Below are 23,220 nucleotides of genomic sequence, written 5' to 3' on the forward strand. Positions count from 1 at the left end.
GCGTATTCAAACCTTTGCACACAACTGTATGTAAATATGTTCATGATCGTGATATCACAGCTGTAATGAGGTCAAAACAGGCAGTTTTTAAAATAAGAGTGAACAGCACACTTTAAAACTTGTAACAGTGATTACACATTACATCACACTCTATCATTTTAATAAAAAAGCAAGAAAAACGAGGTGATATTGTCCCTTTAAGAATTAGATAAGTGCTGTATGTTTGACGCAAACATCTTGAGGTGATTGTTAACATGAGAATCACGACGGGGGTTTAATGCATCCTCATATGAATTGTAAATCTCCCCTTATTGTGGATTTGCATAAAACTGCATCTGTGGCCGTTCAGGATCAAGTCCGCTGAGATCTTGGTGCGCTGCAGATGGAAACCCATTTGCTCAGGCCAGTATTGTCTGATCTAATGAAGAACATTGGGAAATCGACTTCAGAGCAGCAGGTTTTACAAAGCCACAAAACAGACGCCTCTTTTGAACAGCAATTCTCTTGCATTTCTTGTTGGAATCAGCAGCCTCTTCATTTCCATGCGCTTAATGCATTGTAATTAGGAATTACGCATGCTTTGCTTGTTGTCTGTGGTGAAGCCCAGGAGAAAGAACCAAGTATGTGCTGATCTGAATACATCCATTATCTGTGAATATGCTGAGGGCCACGTGTGCGTTTGTGCTTGTTTGTTTGAGTCTGTTAAAGATTGCGGATGTGTTTTGACTTGGCATTAGGGTCTGCTGGGTGTCGGCCAAATAGATCTCACAGTTCAGGCCAATTCAATCCTGCGTTCACTGGTTCATGCTGTCATTGTGATTTTATCAAATCCTTCTTCCTTTTCCATTACTTCTCATCTGATGTTTTTTTTTATTCTATTTTACTAATATTTTACAATTAAATACACTTGCCAGCAGCCAAATTATTTATGACTATTGAGGACACATGAACTAGCCTTTGTACTTAGACCCTTATATAAACCTTCGTCCTTGTACTCAGGATTGGCTTTGTTCCGTGAAGGTCACTTGGGGTCTTCTATATGTTGCAGTACCCAGTTCACTGTTTCTTAAAAGTTTCATAATTTGTTTAGAATTTTTTATAACCAAATTGCCTTGCTTAATATTTTACTTTATCAGTGTGTATGATTGGACCGCCTGATTTTCAGAAACATAAATGACTAAAATGAGTTTAATTGTGATACACTAAAAACATACGTAATGGAAGGACTGTAGAATAGTGTGTTATATGTTATGTATATATACATTTTTTTCTTAATAATGGACACAAAACGTCATTGACCCAGATATACAGAGTGATTCAAAAGATCAATCCGATTTCAAAGCGCCATAATTTTTTACAACCGTGAGGCATCTAGGAACCAATCACATCTGCGAGGAGATGGCGACCCCTGAGCAGAAAGAGTTTAGCGTTCTCCACTTCAATAAGAGTGAATCCATCATAACTGTGCAACATGATTTTCATTGGCAGTCGGCCATTCATCATTGGTTCCACAACACTGGATGATCTCCAAAATCGCATTGAAAGAGCCGTGAGTGCAGTGACACCCGACACGCTCAATTGAGTATGGGATGAATTTGACTATGGTGTTGATGTTGTCTGCACAGTTTGATGAGGTTCATACTGAGCACTTGTAAAATTACATGATAAACTTTATGCTCAATTAAACCATTTACAATTTACTGCACTGTTCTGTAATGATTTATAAAATGATGGGATGAATCTTTTTGAATCACGCTTTATAACCAAAAACAATTTTTCCCATAATACTCCATTGGTTCACTACACTTGAGCAGTTGGTAACTCCTAATTCGACACACCTCATTGTGAACTGAAGGAGATTTTAGAAGTGTTTGAAAGGGGGAATCAAGTGGATCTAATTACAACCAGTCCTTGTAGGAAAGTCTGTTTGCTCAGTGGCCATCTTGGCATCGCCACCCGACAGTTATTTCCATCATACAAGACCAGACTCCTATCTTTGAATTGGGAGAGACCTAACAACTAAACTTGAGGCCAGATTAGTGATGCAAAAACATATGTGGAATCAATGGTAAAGTCTGATATAAATCTCATAAATAGATTGTAGTGTTTTTACCTCAAATAATTCACAAAAAAATGTTTTTAGGTTGTTCTGGCTTCTTGCTATCTCAGCAACAGGGGTTAGGGGTTGCTTTCCTGCTTGAGGCTTTACCAGCAAGCCAATTGGCTCTTCTGTTTGAAGGGAGGGCCTTTCCCCTTAAACAGACACCATGTTGAGTGTTACATGCTTTCCCATTTATTTTCCAACCAGTGACCTGTTTCCTCCTTTATGTCTCTTTTGGAACTGCGATAAAATTCAGAAGAATCACCAGGAGCACAACAATCAGTTAGTTGTGCACTTTGGCTACAGACATTTAGTCAAACCCTTTAGTTTATGCAAATAAACACATTACAAACATATCACAATACAAAAAAATACAATATAAACATAGCGCTGCTATCGGAACAAAACCTCATATCTCCGTTTTTGTCTGTTTGTCAGTTTTTGACATAATTTGAAAATGCCTGTTGCTCTTTACGTTGTGTGTAAATTTCAAGATGAATGGACCAAAGGAAATAGCCCAAAATTACTTGGACAAAAAGTCTGTTCCATTGACTTGCATTAAAATTAAAGTAGGTTTTTCCTTCTCCTGTAAAGTTACCATTTTGGAGATACAAGGTTTTGTATCGACCACAGTGATATAAACACGGCCTCTCAGGATCTTACAGCCTGTTATTTCCTGAAAAAAATCCATGTTCATTTTTTGGCTTCTAACCTATAAAATGTCGCTCACGTCAAAGAATGAGCCTTACATCCGTATTGACTATCTAGGGGTCACCTTGTGGGCTTGCTATTTGATCTTTCGGCATATTCTGTCCTTCCCTCTTGTTTTACAGTAAAGCCAGAGTGAACCAGGGTGCATCAGGCGACTGTATTGGATCCTGTGTGGATGTAACCTCTTCTCTGCCCTCTTTCTTGTTCTTTTTTCCATCCATTTGCTTGCGGGAAACGTGCTCATGTGTGGTGTTTGCATTCAGTTATCCCCTCAAAGCATCTTCAGATTGAAGTGCGACAGCAGTGACAGAATGATTAGCCACCTTGGACAGCCTCTGGCTGAAGAACACGTGCTCGCTCCCACAGAGGACATAAAAGTGGATCAGCCTGACATCGACTTCCATTTCCCAATCAATGCCTCCTTCCCTATTTCAGAGAAGTGTCCCACCCTCCCTTTCATGTTCAGTCTTTCTATCGCTCCTGTTCACTCTCCTTTGCCCTTTCAACCCTATTGTCCCAGCTGCTGTTGAACACCATAGAGAGAGAGACTGCTCCCATCTAATTAAACATAAAGGTTATTTCTCTATTACAGGACGGCACTGCCCGGTCAACTGATTAGCTTCTTTCAGAGCTTCATTTAGAGTGTCCACTGCCCTCTTTGCTCTGCTCTCTGAGGCTTTTCACACATCAGGCGCTCTGCTGGACAGGCTATTGAATTACCCAGTATACTCTGTGTGCAGGGCAGCCTTTTGTCTCTATACAAAAGGCCAGTGAGATAGCGGTAATGATGCTGTCGGCCCATACCTCATTTCTTTGTATCAGCCGTAGGTGCGCTGCCGCCAACCGGACGGCAATGTCATTTGTTCGCATTGTTTTGTGTGATACAGTTTTGTCCCATTTGACCGCTGTTGATGAGCGTCGGCGTATTGTGGCTTATGCTATTTTCATCACTCATTACGGGGGAATTAGGCGTGTGGGCCTAATGAGAGGGGTAACAGCTGATTATAGAAAAGGGATCATTTTGTTTTAATTCTGGTTGCTGCCATACCGCAAGGTATTTTCATACGTCTTAGTGTTTTCTCGCACACAAGTTTTGTCACAATCTGTTCAAGTTCAGCATGTGACTGGAATATCGGATGTGTTATAATGCTGATATAATTAATTAACTACAGTGAGAAACGTGTCATCTGCTCATCAAGGCCCTGAGATAAAAGGACAGAATGGCTCAAAGCTAGGAAGTCATTTCTGAGCTCTTAACTGCAGCTTTCAGATTAATGATACAGGATAAAACACTGATAGCATTCAAACCATTTGACATGGTTGTTGTTGGTTTATTGAAGCACTGAAGGTCCACTGTGATGAATTTGGGGGCCACTGTCAGAAGTATCGTACTGATGAATGATTGCGGACATGGTTCATGGTATATTGGCAGCAGATATTCACCAAAAGGGGGAAAATACGGTTAGTCCAGTGTCCAGGTGTACAGCTTCTGTCTGCACTGATACTGTATAGATTTTCAGTATCAGTAATCTAATTAGTCTTTTGAAAAGTCATCATTCCAATCTGCAACACTGCAAAAGTCATAGACCACCCTTCCTTTGTTTTACTTCCAGTTAATTTGGTAATGAAGTACGTTATTTGTTTTTAGAAGATATTTTTGAGGAGATTAGATGCAAGATAATCTTGCTGAGAAAAGGATATAGACAAAAAAGAAGAACATTTGCTTTAGAAACTGAACATCTGAGATGTTGGAAAATGTTGTATGGATTTATGATAAATTTGTACTTGAGGTTACTTAAATCTTGAGAAGCAGAAAATTCATCCAACTTCTAAGACTGAACTTTGGAGGTGTGGAAAAGTATCCCTCCAGGTTTCTTTGAAAAACTGAAAGCAAATCTCTTGAACAAAATGCAAGCTGTAATAAAGTAAAAGCGTGGACACATTAAATGCTAAAAAATAGAAGTTTTAAATATTTTTTAAATACTTAAGCTCAATAAATTGAAGAGTGGTCTGTGACTTCTACTCGGTACTGTTTATGTATTTTAAAATTCAAAAGAAAAAAATGGTATTGGTATTGGTATGGGCCACAGCAGGTGTTAATTATCAATTAAGCCTAGAAACTCTATATCTAGCGTGTATTTCTGCTGGTAAACATGCATTTTTGTGATTTCTTGCAGAGCCTTGCCCATCCCTTCTGCTCCAGAGGCACATGGCGGAGCTCCTGAGTCAGGACAAAGACATGGCCGCTAGCTTCCTCAACAGCGTCCTCAACCAGCTCAACTGGGCCTTCTCAGAGTTCATTGGCATGATCCAGGAGGTAAGGAGCTTGTGCCTGCCCAATGATGTGCCAGCCAGATTTTGGGCCGCCCCGTATGAGCTGTAATTCTGGACAGCAGCACCACCAAATTGTGGGTGCAGTTTGAAGCTGATTGTTGCTGTTGTGCTTTTCAGAAAATTTCTATATTCAACCAGTCATGTTCAGTTTACTGAAACATTTCTGCTGTTGCAGAACTTGACTCACATGAAACCTTTATTCATAATGGGCCAGATCAGTAGTATTGTCATTGCTGTCACTGGTTGTTTTAGAAGCTTAGTCATTCACATTTTAAACAATGTTTTTGCATACAAATGGCTTAGTCATCGAGATGTTGCACAGAGTTGTCGATATTAGCATCACCACCATCACTGCAGCGAAGAGTTTGTACCTGTAATTAAACGAAAGCAGTGTTGCATCCAGATTTACGGTCACGTACCTTGTTTTACTTGAACCGATAGTCTCATTGTTATGCAACGCCACATTTATATCCTGAAGAAAACAACCATTCTGAATACATATAACACAAATAAGCTACCCTTTCCCCTGTGAGTCACCAGTCCTCTTTGCCGCCCTCGTGTACGTGCCGCCTCACTGAACAACATTACCCTCTTTAATTATGCAGGCAACCCCCAGCGGCTGCACACCTTAAGCACATCCTCCAAACTTCGTCTTCTCCGCAATTTAGATCTCCGCTTTCCCTCTCTCGTGCCCCCTCCACCCCTCGTGAAACTATAATTTGATCCCAGGGTAGAAGGAGCGCAGCCAAGAAGACGGATTTTCAGAAGTGAAAATAGGCCCGGCTCCACTCACCCCCCCCTTTTCCCGTGGTGTCATTATTAGTGATGGGAGGCTTTAGGCTCCGTTGGGCGATGGTGGGAAAGAGCAAGGCTCCCTGGTTCATAATGGCAGAGAATTAAGCTCCAGCAGGGGAGCTGGGAAAGTGCTCTCCTGCCAGCCCATCTTCCAGCTCTTAAGACAGCGGCCTCTGACGCAGAGCGACACGCCAGCCCTGCACTTTACTGCAGATTGGGCTTTGAAGGTCGGGTTCCTTGGCCCGAAGGTTAGCCAGCTCTCAGGGGTTGGCTTTCATGTCTGATGATTCTTGAATTAAGAGGCAGCTTCTTCAGAGAGATGGAGTTGGTGTTTACCAGTTTGCTCTCTGAGAGAATGGATGTGAAATGGAAAGCTTATGTGGTCCAAAGAGAAACAAAAGGGTTTAACAGCGTATTGTGTACCAAGATAGTATTGATCTTTTGGGGTTAGGTAGTTATCTTGTTGCCTTTGGCAGTTGTGTTGTGTTGCTTTCACCAGCTGTTTGCTTTAAGGATGTATCAATGCAATGCAAACACGTTTAGCTGTCCAGAGTAAAAGCATATGCAGACTTGCAGGGTAGTTCTTCTGCCCCCTGAAGAGACACCCTAAATTTAACCAATGTAGGAAAGTGTTGTCATTGAAACTCTCTTGTGGAGTTAAAATGCCAACATCTGATGATGTCCAGTTATAATTTAAAGCTTTAGTTTTTGTGTGGTTAGTTCAGCTTTTGTTAAACAAGACTTTTTCTGATAACAGTCATATACTGTCCAAAGAAAAACAAGTCAACTTTACAGGAGAGTGAAAAACATTCTTTACTTTTAATGTAAGTTAATGTAAAAAGATTGAATTCCAGCCTTTTTTTCAGCATTCCTATTGGTCCATTTGTCATTAAGTTTCCACACATTGTAAAGGGCAGCTGCTGTGTTTAATTGATGTACTGAAATAAAAATTGTCATACCTGTCGAGATACATTTTTCTTTAGATAGTTAGTGTTTATTTGCTTAATTTAGCATATTGAGAAAACATAAATATGACTTGTGCAAAAGGTTATGGCACTTTTTATATATACTGTTTTATTTTTTCAGTGTGTTGAACTCAAACGAACAGCAACTGTGCATTAAAATATGCAGAAGTGACTCTAAAGAGGATGTGAACTTATGTTCAACAATACATGTCATTTGACTGTAGATGTCTTCCAAAAATGTTTGCTGGGTTCCGTTAATTAGCTCTTATTTTCTTACCTCTTTACATAAAGGTTTTGTGTTCTAACTTGTTATCCTCATGGTTAGCACACACCCTGTAACTCAGGAAAAGAAGCCCCCCAGGGTAAGATTTTGCAGTTGATCCTTTGAGGTAAGAAGTTCCTCCAGACCAGGGCAAAATGCCTCTTTAGCATTTTGTTCCAGAAATGTTATGTAGTAGGATTTTCATCAGAAAGACAAGGCTGTTCTTTAGTTTCACTGACTAGCTAGCATTAATGTTACATGCTATCTATAGTTTTAATTAGCTATATAATAGCTAATAGCTGCTTGCTGGAGCTCTGCAGAGTTTCATTCATACCTGATCTATTCTGTCATGTCTAATAATCATTTACGCTTAATTAATATTGATTGCTATTGCTTTGTTTGCATTATTAGTTGTTGCTGTACTACTACTACTATTACTGCTACTAATAATAATAATAATAATAATGATAACAAAAATACCATTACATAAATGTTCACAATATCAATTTAATTTTTTAATATTGAATTAGTTTAATCCTCATAACTGTTTAATTAATAAACAAAATTGACATTTCAGGTTGTTCTATTTTACTGTCATTCTACTTTTTCAGACATTTTTTAACAAAGATGGTTTTTCAAGGGTTCTTTAGTAAAAAAAAGGTTCTGTAAAGAACCTTGAACACTCATGCATAATTAAACGGTTCTTTACATTATGAAATGATTGTTCAGATTGATGGAGAATATGCTGTAGATGGTTCCACATAGAACCTTTTTGAAAATGGTTCTATATAGCACCAAAAAGGGTTCTTCTATTGTTACAAGCTTGACATCATAATAATAGAAGGATCCTTCTATGCTGTATAGATCCCTTTTTAAAAATGTTCCATATAAAACTATCTATAGCACATTCTGAAGAACGCTTTCATGATGCAGAGAACCCTATAATCATGCAAAGGGTTCTCTGAGTGTTCATGGTTCTATATAGAACCTTTTTCTTTACTAAAGAACCCTTGAATAACCATCTTTTTTTAGGAGTGTAGCTTATTAAAATGAAGTGGAAGACATAATGGAGACAAAGGCACTAAATATGATTTAATACAAGAATTTACAATGTCAGTGATTTTACGTTCTGTAAAAACCTTGATGACAAACTTATGCATGATTCACCAGGGGGGCTTCTTACCCAGGGAGAGGGGCTTCTGGCAAGATGCCTCTTTTAAAGATTTTCTTTTATTCATTTCTTTCCTCTAACTGTGCAAAGGTTTATGCATCATCATCCTGTACGTGTTAAAAGCACAGACGAGTTTAGCTTTGCAGTTAATGGACATTTTCTTTAAAGGGGGCATTTTCCTCCATTGCCTCCTCTATGTATTTGTCATTCATCAGAGGCATCATTTCATTATAATATATACTGCTGTATGTATTATGAACTGGTATAATGCAGTATTGCTTCTTTTTTTGGAAGAAATTTGCCTCAATACATTTTATTGGAATGCAACTGATTTCACTGTCAAATGCATACGTCTGCAATTATCCACCACTGAATTCTTCTGATTCCTGTAGACTGAAGATGGACATGCTTCATGATGAAACTCTTACTTTGCCACATTTCAGCTGCTCAGCAGAATTCTCTTCTTATTTGTGTGAAGTTCAGAAATTCCCTGCTTTTTCACTCTCATGACCTGCTTTGCTCCTGTGCCGCTCTCTCAATCCTCCATGCCGGACTGCAGCCCGTCTCCATAGAAAATGAATGAGAGATGAAATGAAAAACCCTCAGCTGCAATGAAAATGCAGCGTTATGCATGATTTCCATTTTGCTTATAAAGGAAAGCAGGACTTTCCTAGCGTTTGTTGGTACATTTAATGGAAAATATCATCAATATTCCAGGCAACTGCTTGTGTCGGTAAAGATGGGGATATAAAATGCTTTCTCAGGCTCTAAAGCACAAATTGCATTTCACCCTGCTGAATGTGTTTCCATTAGCTTCCTGTAAAATGGAGAGGTTGTGTGTTTCCTTTATTATGGGGAAGTGTTTACAGGGGAGAGACGTGGTGTTCAGCCCTGCTCCTGCAGAACTTACTTCTAGAGCTCTGACTGACCTGATCCAGCTAATGAAGGGCTTCAAAGCATAAATATTGAATGTATATGAATTTAATATGTGTCGGAGCACATTCATCCCCAGTAGCAGGCTTTAAGTTCTGTATGTTATAATTAAGGTAGTATATTGTTAATATGTATAAACTGTTAACAGTATTTCATCAGTGTCAGGGCAAATTTCCATTTTTGAAATTTTTCGCTTTTTTATATACAACCCCATTTCCAAAAAAGTTGGGACGCTGTGCAGAATGTAAATAAAATAGGATGCAATGATATGCACATCATATAAACCATATTTTTAAAGCTAAGACTACAAAGACGACATATCAAATGTTGAAACTGATAAATCTTATTGTCTTTTGAAAAATATATGCCCATTTTTAGTTTGATCCCGACAACGCATTCCAAATAAGTTAGGATGGGGGCATATTTACCACTGTGTTTATCACCTCATCTTTTAACAACACTCTGTAAACGTTTGGGAACTGAGGAGACCAATTGCTGTAGTTTTGAAAGTGAAAAAGACGTCAACTGGATGGCAGCATATGTTAGCAAGACATGTGATGGTATTGATGGTGCCTTCACAGATGTACACAACACCCATGCCATGTGCACTAATGCACCCCTATACCATCATGAATACTGGTTTTTGCTGTGCACTGATCACGCTGGGTGGTCTTTAGCCCAGAGGACACAGTGTCCATGATTTCCAAAAAGAATTTCAAATTTTGATTTGTCGAACCACCAAACACTTCTCTACTTCCCAGCAGTGCATTTTAAATGAGCTCAGGCCCAGAGAAGTCGGCAGCGTTTCTGGATCATGTTTATATGAAGTTTCTTCTGTGCGTGTTAGAGTTTTAGTTAGCATTTGTGGATGCAGCGACAAACTGTTTTCACAGACAGTGTTTTGCAGAAGTGTTTCTGAGCCCATGCAGTGATTTCCACTACAGAATTGTGTCTGTTTTTAATGCAGTGCCGTCTGAGGGACCAAAGATCATGGCCAGCAAATACTGGTTTTTGGCCTTGTCCCTTACATACAGATTTCTCCATATCACTTTTATTGATATTATGTACCGTAGATGATGAAAAGCAAAAGTTCTTTGCTATTTTATGTTGAGAAACGTTATTCTTAATTGTTGCACTATTTGATGGTGCAGTCTTTCATGGAGTGGTGAACCCCTCCTCATCTTTACTTCTGAAATACTCAGCCTCTGAGATGCTCTTTTTAAACCTGATCATTTTATTGATTTCTTGCCAATTAACCACCACATGTTTTTTTAGCATTACACAACTTTACCAGCCTTTTGTTGCCCCCGTCCCAACTTTTTTTGGAACGTGTTGCTGGCATCAAATTCAAAATGGGCTTATATTTTCTAAAAAAACAATAACATTTCTCAGTTTCAACATTTGATATGTCGTTTTTGTACTATTTTCAATGAAATATAGGGTTTAAATAATTTGCACATCATTGCATCTTGTTTTTATTTACCGTTTTTGCACAACGTCCCAACTTTTTTGGAAATGGGGTTGTAATTTGAAGGTTCCAGCTGCCATTTATACTATGGGAAAAGCCATAATGGATGAACCAGTAGAAAAGATCCAAAATTATTATATGTTGTACCATTATATGTTGTGAATGTTTGTTCCTTTTCCTGATGAGTAGATACAAGGTTTTGTTCAGGCAGTAATGATGAGATGTTAATTATCTCAATATTGACCTTTGCAATTCTGAAATCATAGAAGGTTGCATTAGATAAGAAAGGCCCCTTAAAAATGGAGGAAAAGTGTTTTTTTTTTCCAACTGCAGACATTTTTGACATATAAAGGTCAATTTTATAATATCTGCATAATTAAATTATTAAGTCATTGAGAATGTTTTGATATGAAATGCATCATTATAGAGAAAGTTGCTGAGTCAGAATTGTTCATAGTGATAGGAACCAGACATCTGAAGAGTTTAATGTCTCTAAAAGCTCCCTCATAGAAAGTTATTACACCGAATAATGCCGAATACACTGTGTGATGCCTCAGAACTTGTTTTAAGATTAATGGATTTGAGATCTTTGTTTTTTTTTTAACATTTATGGCGAAGAGGTACATGCAGGATGTGGTAATCTTAAATAGTAAAAAGAGAAAACTTTTTTTTTCACTTTTTATTCCAGATTTACCACTATTTTACCATTATCAACATTATACATAAAAGCTTATACAACGTGTATTTGGATAGTAAAAAATATAGCAAAATTTGCACTGTAGACATCACAACCCCCTAGTACCAATTGGGTAAGTTTTTGTATGATTGACCAATTGACTATTTCATATCAAACCACTGTGAATGACTTAATGTTTACAATGACTTAATTAGTTACAAATTAAAAAAAAAATCGGTGGTAAAAATTCCCCTTTAACACTGTTAGGGCATGGATTCATCAGTATGTTTTTAATATACTGCAAAGCAAAACGCAAACAGAATTTAATTGCAGCCCTAATGACCGAAATGTTTTGTCATTCTGTGTAGTAATCAGTCGTTGTGTGACAGATCCAGCAGGCGGCGGAGCGTCCGGAGCGCAACTTTGTGGACACGAGGCAGCTGAAGGTGTGCGCCACCTGCTTCGATCTGTCAGTCAGCCTGCTGCGGGTGCTGGAGATGACAGTCACTTTGGTGCCAGAGATTTTCCTGGACTGGAACCGCCCCTCGGCCGAGCTGTTGCTGCGGCGACTGGCTCAGGTGGGTGACAGCACACGATTGGCTGTGTGGAACAGAAGCAGCTTTATGATCAGGGTAGCAGAGAATGGCTGTCTGATACACGTTATGATGACATCAGGAATGACCTTTTACACGATGAGTCAGTGACAGATGTAAAAACCAAACCACTTTGTCAAAATTTTTCACACATTGTTATCATTGTTAGTATTGTTTATTTGCTGTGTTGAACAACTAATTATGCAATTTATTGTTCAGTCTTTTTGAAACTGTGCAGCAAACTGTGTTGAAAGCTTTGCATGTTAAATACAGCAAGAATCCTTTCCTGGGGGAGCAAACTGTCATGTTTAGTGACTCTTAAAGATCTTTCCAAACAGTGGTTAAACCGTAAACAGTCGTTAGATAGCAGGTGCCTTATTTTATGCTTGTCCATACATCCAAACTCATACAAAATCTCCAAACATAGTAACTTTACAGGAGAAGGAAAAAACCTTCTTTTAATGTCAGTGAATCCAGAGTTTTTTCAAAGTCATTTTGGGACATTTCTTTTTTCATCAAAAACTGAAAAATGACAAAAATGTGTGTGTGCGTGTGTGTGTGTGTGTGTGTGCGTGTATTAATATATATATTAATATAGTGCATATAGTAGATTTACACATATATAGTAATATATTTTCAGTCTTTAAGTTTTTATTTTTCAGCAACAGGAAAAAGCAGAAACATATATTTAACAGGAAAAATACACAGAAGCCTGAACAATTATACACACACACACACACACACACACACACATACACACACATTATCTAAGCCGCTAAACCTCCTTTGCTGCAGGAGGTGCTGGGGCCTACCCCAGCGGTCATTGGGTGAAAGGCTGGAAACACCCTGGACAGGTCGCCAGTCTATCACAGGGCAGCCTGAACAACTAAATATTTTTCCAGTATTTAGTGTGTCCACCATCTTTATTACAGCTTTCATTCTTTTTGTGAAACTTGCTTTCAGTTTTTCAAAGAAATCTGCTGGGATATTTGTCCACACCTCCAAAGTTCATGAAGGTGCTTGCATTTTTTACTTTTCACGATCTGAATAATCTAAAACACATTCAGTGATGTAGACGTCTGGACTCTGGGGTGGACAGTCAATTGTTCTGAGAACATGAGCAGCTTCTTTGTTTGATTTGCAGGTGTTTTTGTATGTCTATTTCACTTTCTCAGTATAAGGGCTTGTTGAAACATCCTTCAGACCCATAGCTCTGAGTCGTCTTCTCACAGTGGAAGGATGGACAGAAACACCTGTGGATGTTTTCAGATCTGAAGCAGCTTGATTTTCTCCTCTCTCTCAAAGATGAAAGCTTGAAGTGCTGTTTATCTGGTGGGGCAGTTTTAGTGGTCTATCAGATCTTGTATAGTTGTTTTAACACCCGTTTTTGGAAACTCTGGAAACTTTTTCTTCATATTTCCCTTTGACTTTCCAATTTCTTGTGCAGTTGGATTATCTTATGTTTAATCTCTTCAGCTCTCCTGAAAACTTGAGTAACTTGTACGCAATGGTTGTTTTGACTGGAAATTCAATAACTGATAACAGGGTATTGGGTATGTTAGCATGTGGGTTTTTTCAGTTTTACATTGCACTGGCTCACCCACCCTAAAGAACGTCTGAAGATGCTCCTCTGTGCTGGGTTTTGTTTATTAAGTCACATATCTGTATCCAAGCTGCAGTTTTTTTTATGTAACATGACCAATTTTACCACAATCAAACACAAACCTTCCTGATTTAAGCTTCTGTGCTTTCCACATTTTTGACAAATCAGAGTTTCTTGTGACTTTTTAGCACCATGTCAGTGAGTGTGTGTGTTTGATTTCCTTCTTTTATTTATAGTTTTTCTACGCCTTTGTGTTAACAACGAGCACTTTTATCACTAGTGACGTCTGAAGAATCCCTTCTTTGTGTTTGTGTGCGTGCTCTACTGGCCATTTCTGTTCCTTTCTGAGGGCGACACGACATTCTATCGTTAATTAAGTGCTGATTGAACCTGCCTCACTTTATCATCAACACATAATTTGCTCCACAATCATCTTTCTCTCTCTCGCCCCCTCCCTTATTTGCTGTAATTCACCCCTCATCAACAGCTAATTCCACCTGATGTTGCTGTGCGAAGCATGTGTGTGCAAGTAAAGAATGGATTAATCATAGCAGACCAGATGTATTGATGTGTCTGAGATAAATAAATAAATAACTTCTGACAGCACCACATTCAAAGAATCTCTCCCTAATTAGTTATTATTATTAGCAATTTTGCACAGACTTCACAATGACTGTATGAAGCGTCTCACTGTGAATCTGTAGCAGAGAGAGCTTTGAGTGCATCTGTGTTGTTTTAATAATAAGGACCTTTTCTATTCTCTCCTCCAGCTGCTGAACCAGGTGTTGAATCGAGTGACTGCCGAGAGAAACCTCTTCGACCGGGTGGTCAACCTTCGTCTCCCAGGTAATGCTCGGACATATGACGTGAGCACACTTTGCTCTGTCACTCGGGTGTTAAGGTTAACAGTGTTAATCATATGCTGCAGTATTAAACCCAATGATAGGGATAATCACATTCTTTAAAATTGTAATTGTTCAAATAAAATCACAGTGAAGGTCAGTGGTGTGGTCAGGACAAATGCAAAGAAAGTTTTTCTTAATTTTCTGCTGTTATAAAGAAATATGATAGATTTAAAAGAACGCAGCAGGGTCCATATCATATTCCTTTTTTATTGTATTTATTCTCCCTGAGGTCCACTTGTTTGTGTGGTTTTATGTACCAAAACGGTCATAATTCACTCTTACAGGACCGTTTTCAAACCTCTCTCTATACCTTAGTAATAAACAATAATAAACCATTTTCTTACTATGCCTTCAAGAATTCTTTGATATGGGCCCATTTAAATGGATAGTTCTGTATCTAAAATCTGATTGGCTGATTAACATTGAAAGCTGAAAAATACTCAATATACGCACGTATCTGACTGCTTAACAGCCACTGAATTCTACATTAATGCACCAACCCACCAACAACCCATTGGGCTGTGAGTGTACTGTGTAATGTACTGATAGGTGAGGTAGGCTAGACAACTACTTAATGACTAGGCTAAAAGATAGCTAAACTAAGCACTAAGTTAGCCTAATCTAAGCTAAGCTAAGATTCTAAAATGATAGGCTAAAAGATGGCTAAACTAAGAGCTAACTTAGCTTAATCTAAGCTAAACTAAGATGCTATACCTGCAGTAAATTCCATGTTAGCGGAATGATTCACTGTAAAGCTGTTTGCTGACTGATTCACTGTAACTGTTTACTGAATGATTCACTGTAAAAGTGCATCATAAAATTGAAAATCTCAAATTCAGATGCCTGTCTTTTAGGTTAGATGTGCCTTACGTAGTATTCTGAGGTAGGCTGAAACTTAAATTGCTCCCTACTCCTTATACAGTCATATGCAAAAGTTTGAACACCCTTGATCAACTTACGTTTTGCTGATTTGAAGTGAAAGTGAAAACAACATATGATCTAATATGACAATTAAAAAGTTTATTATTTAACGAGTACATATATATTTAGTACATTTTATCAATACCACAATAATACATTATCACTGATATTATGATAGGAAACTTTCATACATTTTGTCCCGTCCCATATATGAAAATAACACTTGCATTTTTAAAAGCTTTTTTCAAGGATAATCTATGTTCAAGGGCATCTTATACTGTATATTCATTTTAATGCAGTTGGAGCGGCGAGGCTCCATTAAATGGGTAAATTTATATCAGTGGAAGTTTTTTGAGAAAAGCCAATTGACCTTTTTGCTTTCTCTCATTTGCCATCCATCAACCTACTTTAAGTCTCTCCAATTTAAGCCTTTCTAAATGCGCACTTTTTGTATCATTCCACGTCCAAATCGGCTGCAGAAGCTTTTGAAAGTTGGACAGGTGTGCTGATGGATGGGGAGGAAAGGAGACAATGGCTGAGTGTAAAATCATAACTCAATTTTGCCAGAGGGTATTGAGGTTGTCCTCAGCGCAGGGGGGCAATTTATCAGACATGGCAAAGTAGAATGACGAGATTCATAATGAATGACACTGGGTCACCTTCTTAGTACTGAGTGTGCCGTTAGCTGCACTGCTGGAAGGTGTCTGTGCTGAGGAGAGCTGTTTGTAGATCAGCTGTGCTCTTTCATGGCTAACAGGTAATATAAATATGCAGTTGGAAAGAGGAATTCCATTGATTTTTCTGATATTTTGCATGATTTAATCATTGAGACGTAGAGTCATTCAGAGTTGTTTCATGTGAAATGTAGACAAAATTACTGACTTAGATTTTCTTTACAGTGGTAGTGATAGGAACTGGGGACATGATGTGTACAGTGTAAATATAGCCATTTAATTTACTATATAAAATGATCAGTTATTCTACCTAAAATTATAGTAATAATAAGTTCAATTTATATAATTTCTCAAACCCAAGGATGCTTTACAAAGAGATCAGAAAATAACAAAACTCATAAACAACAAAAAATAAAACAACACAGATGCACACGAACACACACACACACACAATTCTATAGTTCCAACAGGTATCGAGGGGCTTTGCTAGCCTAAAAAGAGTCTCACTCCACAGCTATAGTGTGTTGCACAGGCAGCCAGCCCAGGAAGCCTCGAAGGCTGAAAATGTCCTTAGCCACGTAGGGGTAGCATTTTCCTGCAGCCAAACACCACTAGTCCAGCCACCCAAGTGGCCAGCCCAGGCAGCTACATAGCTACGACATAGCGTCGCTTAGGCAACTGGCCCAAGAGGCCTTGCAGCTGCGGCGTGGTGGTCCAGGCAGCCCTATAGCTGCAGCGCAGCGCCATCCAAGCTGTCGGCCCAGGCAGGAAAAATGGCTGCGATGTAGTGTCTATCAGGTCCTTGGTCCAGGCAGCCTTGTAGCCGCAAAACATCGTCACTCAAGCGGATGGTCCAGGCCGCATCACAGCTGCGATGCAGCACTACTCAAACGGCCGGCCCAAGAAGCCTCCAAGCCACGGTTGGAAAGTCACTCTCGGCTGCTATCTAAACCTTCTCAAAACTAGCATAAAACAATGTCTCAGACTTCGTAGATATTGTTGGTAAAAGGCATCAAACACTTCAGACACTGTGATCAATTCGGACTTCACATCAAACCACTCTGATGACTTTGTTGCATCTTAATGATTCAGTTATTTTAAATTTAGTGTAGTGTTTTTGGACATTGTGAGTAATCAGTGAAATATCCTTTTAAAAGAACATTCCAGTCAAGTAAAGCTAATGTTGCTAACAATGAATGAAAGTGATTAGCAACCAGTTAGCTTGATGCAAACTAGCCCACTTCTAACTAGTGGGTTTGTTGTTAGCCATGTTATTACCATGTTTGGTTGGGCTACTTCTTTCATCAAATACTTCACACAAAACATTTTTACATGAATAATCATAAATGTAAGCTAGTGAGAGCAAAGTAGCATCTTAACTGCGTAAAGCTAACAGTGTGCTGTTAACTTTCATTCATGATTCATCGTTTAGTGACGAATTCCCTTAAATATGGATTCAAAAACATGAGCTGTCTAAATGCACAGTACATTCAAGCAGCATTATCACAGGTAATGGAAAATGTCAAAACCCCGAAAAAGAGCTTAGCGGTATTGTATGTTAAAGTTGTAAACTGACCATTTTGATTAATTTCTTATATCATGTTTACATTTAGCGATCAAAAAGAGCATCTTGTTTTGTTTAATGTTTATCCATGTTCTAAATAATTATACTTAAGGATTTTTCTCCACTTCAGAAATCCCATTTTTAGTTAAGTGTAGACCAATATTGGCCCATCAGCTTAACCTAATTTGCATGAAGAGAATGACAGAATCATTATCAAAGACGCCACTCAGGTTTCCTGACGCTATTGTCTGTCTGTTCTCTAGATTGCTGCTCAATATTCAAGAATCAGGTGTTCTGCAAATTGCTTTCGGATGGCGTAGTGGGAATTAGATTGAACACAGAGAATGAGTGGCAGAGCGATTTTCATAGTGACTGCTGAGAAGAATGTCCCTGCAAATCATGTTGATCAGGATGAAATATGCATGAACACAAGCATCCTTTATATCTGTTGCTTTTCTGCAACATTAGCCTGGTGGTTTAGCCTGTGGTTTCAAGTTTCAGTGAGTTTGCCTTGAGATGTATGTATTTCTTTATTTATATTTTACTGAGAGAATAAACTGATGTGAAATGAAATGTTCTGCATCACGCAGTCCTGTAGTAGCATCTTGTATATGGCCGTTGTTTGAGCAGTGTTGGTTTAACACGGGCTGTTTATGTGTTTGCTGTGCAGGGCTGGAGAGTGTGGATCATTACCCCATATTGGTAGCAGTTACGGGAATTCTTGTGCGCGTCCTGGTCGACTCGGACAGACAAGGGTGAGTCCTCGACCTGTTGACCTCATTATGGTTCTCTTTTACTGGGTGGTGAAGAGCCAGAGCTGTACGTGAGAAGAACCTCTCAATTAAGGCAGCTGTTTCTGGAGGAATACTCCTCTGCCTACCTTCTGCTTTTCATGCGTGTGTGGTCTTAAAAAAGAGAGCAGAGATGGGCATTTTGACCATTTATGCTGTTTTAAATGAACAGTATGAGGCAAAGAAATGTTTCTGTTGTTATTAGAGGTATGAAATGAAAAAATTGTCACAGTTCCTGTTGATTTTAAGATGCTAAAAATAAGCCACTATTAATTTACAAAACTAGTCACGCATCTGAAATGTGTTTTATTTGAAAAAAAATCTATATATTGAACCCGTCATTAATTTTAATTATTCTGTGATATAAGTTTTTTGTTAATCATACCACCTACTGCTATGCAGCAGAGTGATGCAGTTATTGAGAAAAATGTGCTGTTATCTGTGAACGAAAGTGAGCAAAATGCATTTTAACCAGTTAGATTGTTAAACTGTTGAATAACGTAAGGAATTTGGTCCATATTGCGCAGCCCTGTGATAAGTAAACATATACTGAGATGAGTTTGGAGGTCTCCATATTTGAATAGCCACACCCATCTCTGTCGTCTACAGCTCAGTAGATACACTTCACTAACAGAAGCGTCAGAGTTGGTTTGTTTGTTGGACAGAAGGTTTTGGCACTGGTGTCCAGTCTCCTTGTGACTTTGCCATTAGCCTCGAGGTGGACTTTCTTTTTAAAGACCACTTATCATTCGGTGGTTCTGAGGAAGTGGAACGACCCCCACAGCTGTGTGTGTGTGTGTGTGCATGTTTAAGTTTTGTGTGACTGTGGCCAGTCCTCCAGAAGCGATCAACACTAATTGCATGCTGTGTTGCCGGGAGCTGTGTCTGCCACCCTCTGTGTCCTGTGTGTGCGTGTGCACATGTGTGAGTTAGGCTGGTACTATGAGGGACAGAGCCCACCCTGTAACCCCTCATTATTTTTATCACATGAGGGAAATTAAATCTCAGAGCTGTCCATTGCAAAGCCATAAAAGAGAAATATCCTGTGGACCCATGCTTTACCTCCATCTGTTTTTACTCCCTACCTGTTTTCCTTCAGCCTTCCTTTTTTAAGCATTGACCTACAAATGGTGCTGGAGTGGTAAGAGAATTGGCATGCTCTGTAAATATCAAGGGAAATCTCAGCGGTGGGTGGTGAAACTGTCATCTATCAGGTCACACACTGTCTGGAACTTGTCAGCGCGAGAGACGACGCCTAAAAGCTGGTATTTGTTTCAGTGCTTGCTTTTCGGACTATGCCCAATATAATCTTGCTGCCAGCATGAACTGCGAAGAAAAAAAAACAGACAATATTGGAGAATTTTTCACAGGAGTCATTTGATAGCGAAAGTACTGCTGTTCTCATATCACCCTTAAAATAGTGGTTCTTAAAGGGGTTTTGGCGAACACAATAGCTATATTGAGTACTGCATAGAAGCAGACACCACTCTTCATTCATTTGAAAAGGTCATTACAAGTTATCATTCTTCACTGTCAGAAAAAAATAGAAAACATGGAAATTACACAGAGGGCTCCAACACTAAGTATAATATTTTTCAATTATTTTTTAATATTTAGTGTGTCCACTGTTTGCCTTTATTACAGATTCCATTCTTTTCACAAGACTTGTTTTCAGTTTTTCAAAGAAATCTGCAGGGATATTTTTCCACACGTCCAAAGTTCAGTCTTAGAAGTTGGTTGCATTTTTCTGCTTCTCAAGATCCAAGTAATCCTAAACACATTCATTAATGTCAAGGTTTGGACTCTGGTGTGGTCAGACCATTGTTCTGTTTAATTTTTTTCCTCTTCCTTACACAAGTAGAATCTTATGTCTTATATCGTATATCTAATCTCTCACAAATTTCCAGAAAAAATAAACAACTTATCCCTAAAGGCCATCTTGACTGGAAATAAATCAAAATGTTCTATATAGCACCAAAAGGGTTCTGCTGTGTACTGTTTCATATTACCTTATATTAGTAAGGACAGTAGTTATCTCATTTTATTGTTCTTTAGCAATGCGTTTCCAGAACAAGTTGGAAAAATCCAACAGTTTAAGAATAACATTGCTCTACGTGGCGATTGCAAGGATTGTAGGTACTTCACCCTCTACAGTGTTTTATATCATAAAAGATTCTGGGAATTCTGAGGAATTTCTGTGCATGAAAGTAAAGGCCAAAAACCACAGCTGAATGCCTGTGATTTTCAACCCCTCAGATCGTACTGCATTAACAACAGGCATGTTTCTGTGATGGATATCATTGCGTGGGCTCAGAAATACTTTTATAAACCATTGTCAATAATAACCATCCCATCGCTGGATCCACAAATACAAGTTAAGGCCTTCATTCACCGAGCACTTTAGTAGAAGCACCTGTACACCTGCTGATTCATGAAATGATCTAATCAGCCAATTGTGTGGCAGCAGTGCAGTGCATAAAATCATGCAGATATGGGCAGCAGGAGACCACGCTAGGTTCCACATCTGTCAGCCAAGAACAGAAATCTGCAGTTGCAGTGATCACAGGCTCACCAAAACTGGACAGTTGAAGACTGGAAAAACATAGCCTAGTCTGATGAAAATCAGTTTCTGCTGAGACACACAGATGATAGGGTCAGAATTTGGCACCAGTAGCACAAATCTGTGGACCAAACCTGCCTTATGTCAACAGTCCAGGCTGGTGGAGGTGGTGTAATGGTGTGGGGAATGTTTTCTTGGAACACTTTGGGCCTGTTAATACCAATCATTGCAGTCAACAGACTGTTTGAGTATTGTTGCTGACCATATGTATCCCTTCATGGCCACAATTTACCCATCTGCTAATGGCAACATTTAATCTGATTCCAATGTAATGCCTTTGGGATGTGGTAGATTTGCAGCAAAGTGAAACTGAAAAATCTACAGGAATTTTGTGATGCAAGCATGTCAACATGGACCAGAATCTCAAAGGAATGTTTCCACAGTCTTGTGGAATCCATGCTGTGAAGAACTGAGGCTGTTTTGAGAGCAAAGTGAACTTCTGTATAATGCCAAAAGGGTTCTGCTGTTTCTACAAGTTGTAGAATCTTATATTGGTACTATCGTACAGTATTTATCTCAGTAGGATTTTGTCTTTTTCAGCAGTGCATTTCTGCAATGAGCTGGAAACTTGCACCAAATAGGCTGTTTCTCATCCCACGCTTATAGCTGAATACGTCAGGACTGTTAACCCTGCAGTAATATCTGACCAGTTAGAATTAAACTGAGAACCACTGAAAGGTGATGACTAATTTGATTTAAAAGACTGCTTTTTACATGCAAGAGAGAGTCAGATGTGCTTTCAGTCCATTCAGCATTCATCCAATGCATATTTCAGTCACTTTGCTGAAATACAGTCCACCTTCGATTTCAAAGAATTGTTAATTCATCTTCAACCTAACAACCTCAAACCTGCTTTATTGTAAAGCGTGATTGTCAACACTTTTGAGTCATTTACAGATGCAGTAAAGGATAAACGAAGCATTGAATAGATCAGATTGTGGCATCTTGATGTATTTTGCAGAACATGTTGATGATTAGCATGTGGTACGTCAGGCTATTTAAAAAAAAAGTTTTTTTTTACCAGCAAAGTGATTTACAGCAAACACACTGATCTGTGCATTCACTGCAGCATTTAACGCCACAGGTTGGTCCTGTAGTTTTTCTCTTTGTCACTGTAATGTTTGCTCTGATAGCTGTGATTATTCCTTCTGAGGCGCTTCAGGACCCTTCTGGCTCTCCTGATCAGGAACTCTTTGTGGGCTCTGAGGCTAAATGTGTGAATTGTGCCGATGCACGCTCCTTCAGGAGGCTAATTTCAGCCTGTTTTGCTGCAGCTGGAGGAAATAATTTTCTTGTTTCCTTGTGCTGATGTTCATTAGAGGAGCGTCTTTGCGTCTGCTTCGCAGCTGAGATATAACAGCCCTGTCTCTATTTCTCACATTTTCTCTCTCTCTCTCTCTCTCTCTCTCTCTCTCTCTCTCTCTCTCTCTCTCTGTCTCTCTGCAAGGCTATGATTTTTCAGTGAAAATTTAAATTTAAAAACTGAGTCAGTGTGTTGTTGATTAGGGCTGGGAGGTATACAAGTGAATACTTGTTAGACATGTGCATTCTGAATAATTTTGATATTCCATTATCCACAAGAGTTAATTTATAGATATGCAGTTGACCATGGGTTTAAAAGAGGTACCTTGGCAGCAATTAACCTTTTGGCCAGAGGCTTACTCTTTTAGGTCAGATGGCTAAACGATCAGTTGTACAAAAATTAAGCAGCAAGCAAAGGAATACATTTGAAAACATCCTTATTTATTAAAAAAAAAACAGTTGACAGTTTTCAAGTAACGGAGGCTGTGTGTTCAGAAAACTACAGCTAACTGGTATAACATTGGATGCCGATGAGGACTCGTTGTCTTACACAAAGTCTTTTCTCCTCAGTGGATGATGTGCCAACATATTAGATTGAGAGAGAAATATTTTTGAACTCTTTCTGGGCCTATTTAACATCGGCTAGAGTTGTTAGCCCAGTTAGCGATAAAAAAAACATTAACTGACCTTCTCAGTCATGTCATGTTTACGTTTTTGGCAGACTCTCTCATCCAGAGTGACTTGCATGGGATTAAACCCCAGTCTACAGTGTAGAAGGCGACCCACTACACTATACCAACCATCGCTTATGTTTATGATCATGTTAAGGCA

The 23,220-nt window shown here is 38.9% G+C and overlaps 1 protein-coding gene across 4 annotated transcripts in view; it reads left to right on the forward strand.

Moving 5' to 3' along the window:
• The window catches only part of LOC118799887 (E3 ubiquitin-protein ligase RNF123), a 191,228-nt gene that overhangs the window by 61,982 nt on the left and 106,026 nt on the right, over positions 1 to 23,220 (forward strand). For 3 of the 4 annotated variants that reach the window (XM_036559966.1, XM_036559968.1, XM_036559967.1), the window contains exons 32-35: positions 4,990 to 5,129; positions 11,806 to 11,994; positions 14,383 to 14,458; positions 18,347 to 18,431. In XM_036559966.1, coding sequence (XP_036415859.1) covers positions 4,990 to 5,129; positions 11,806 to 11,994; positions 14,383 to 14,458; positions 18,347 to 18,431 — 490 coding nt within the window. The other variant, XM_036559970.1, reaches the window with a different exon arrangement.

This window comes from Colossoma macropomum, unplaced genomic scaffold, assembly GCF_904425465.1.
Source record: "Colossoma macropomum unplaced genomic scaffold, Colossoma_macropomum, whole genome shotgun sequence".
Lineage (NCBI taxonomy): Eukaryota > Metazoa > Chordata > Actinopteri > Characiformes > Serrasalmidae > Colossoma > Colossoma macropomum.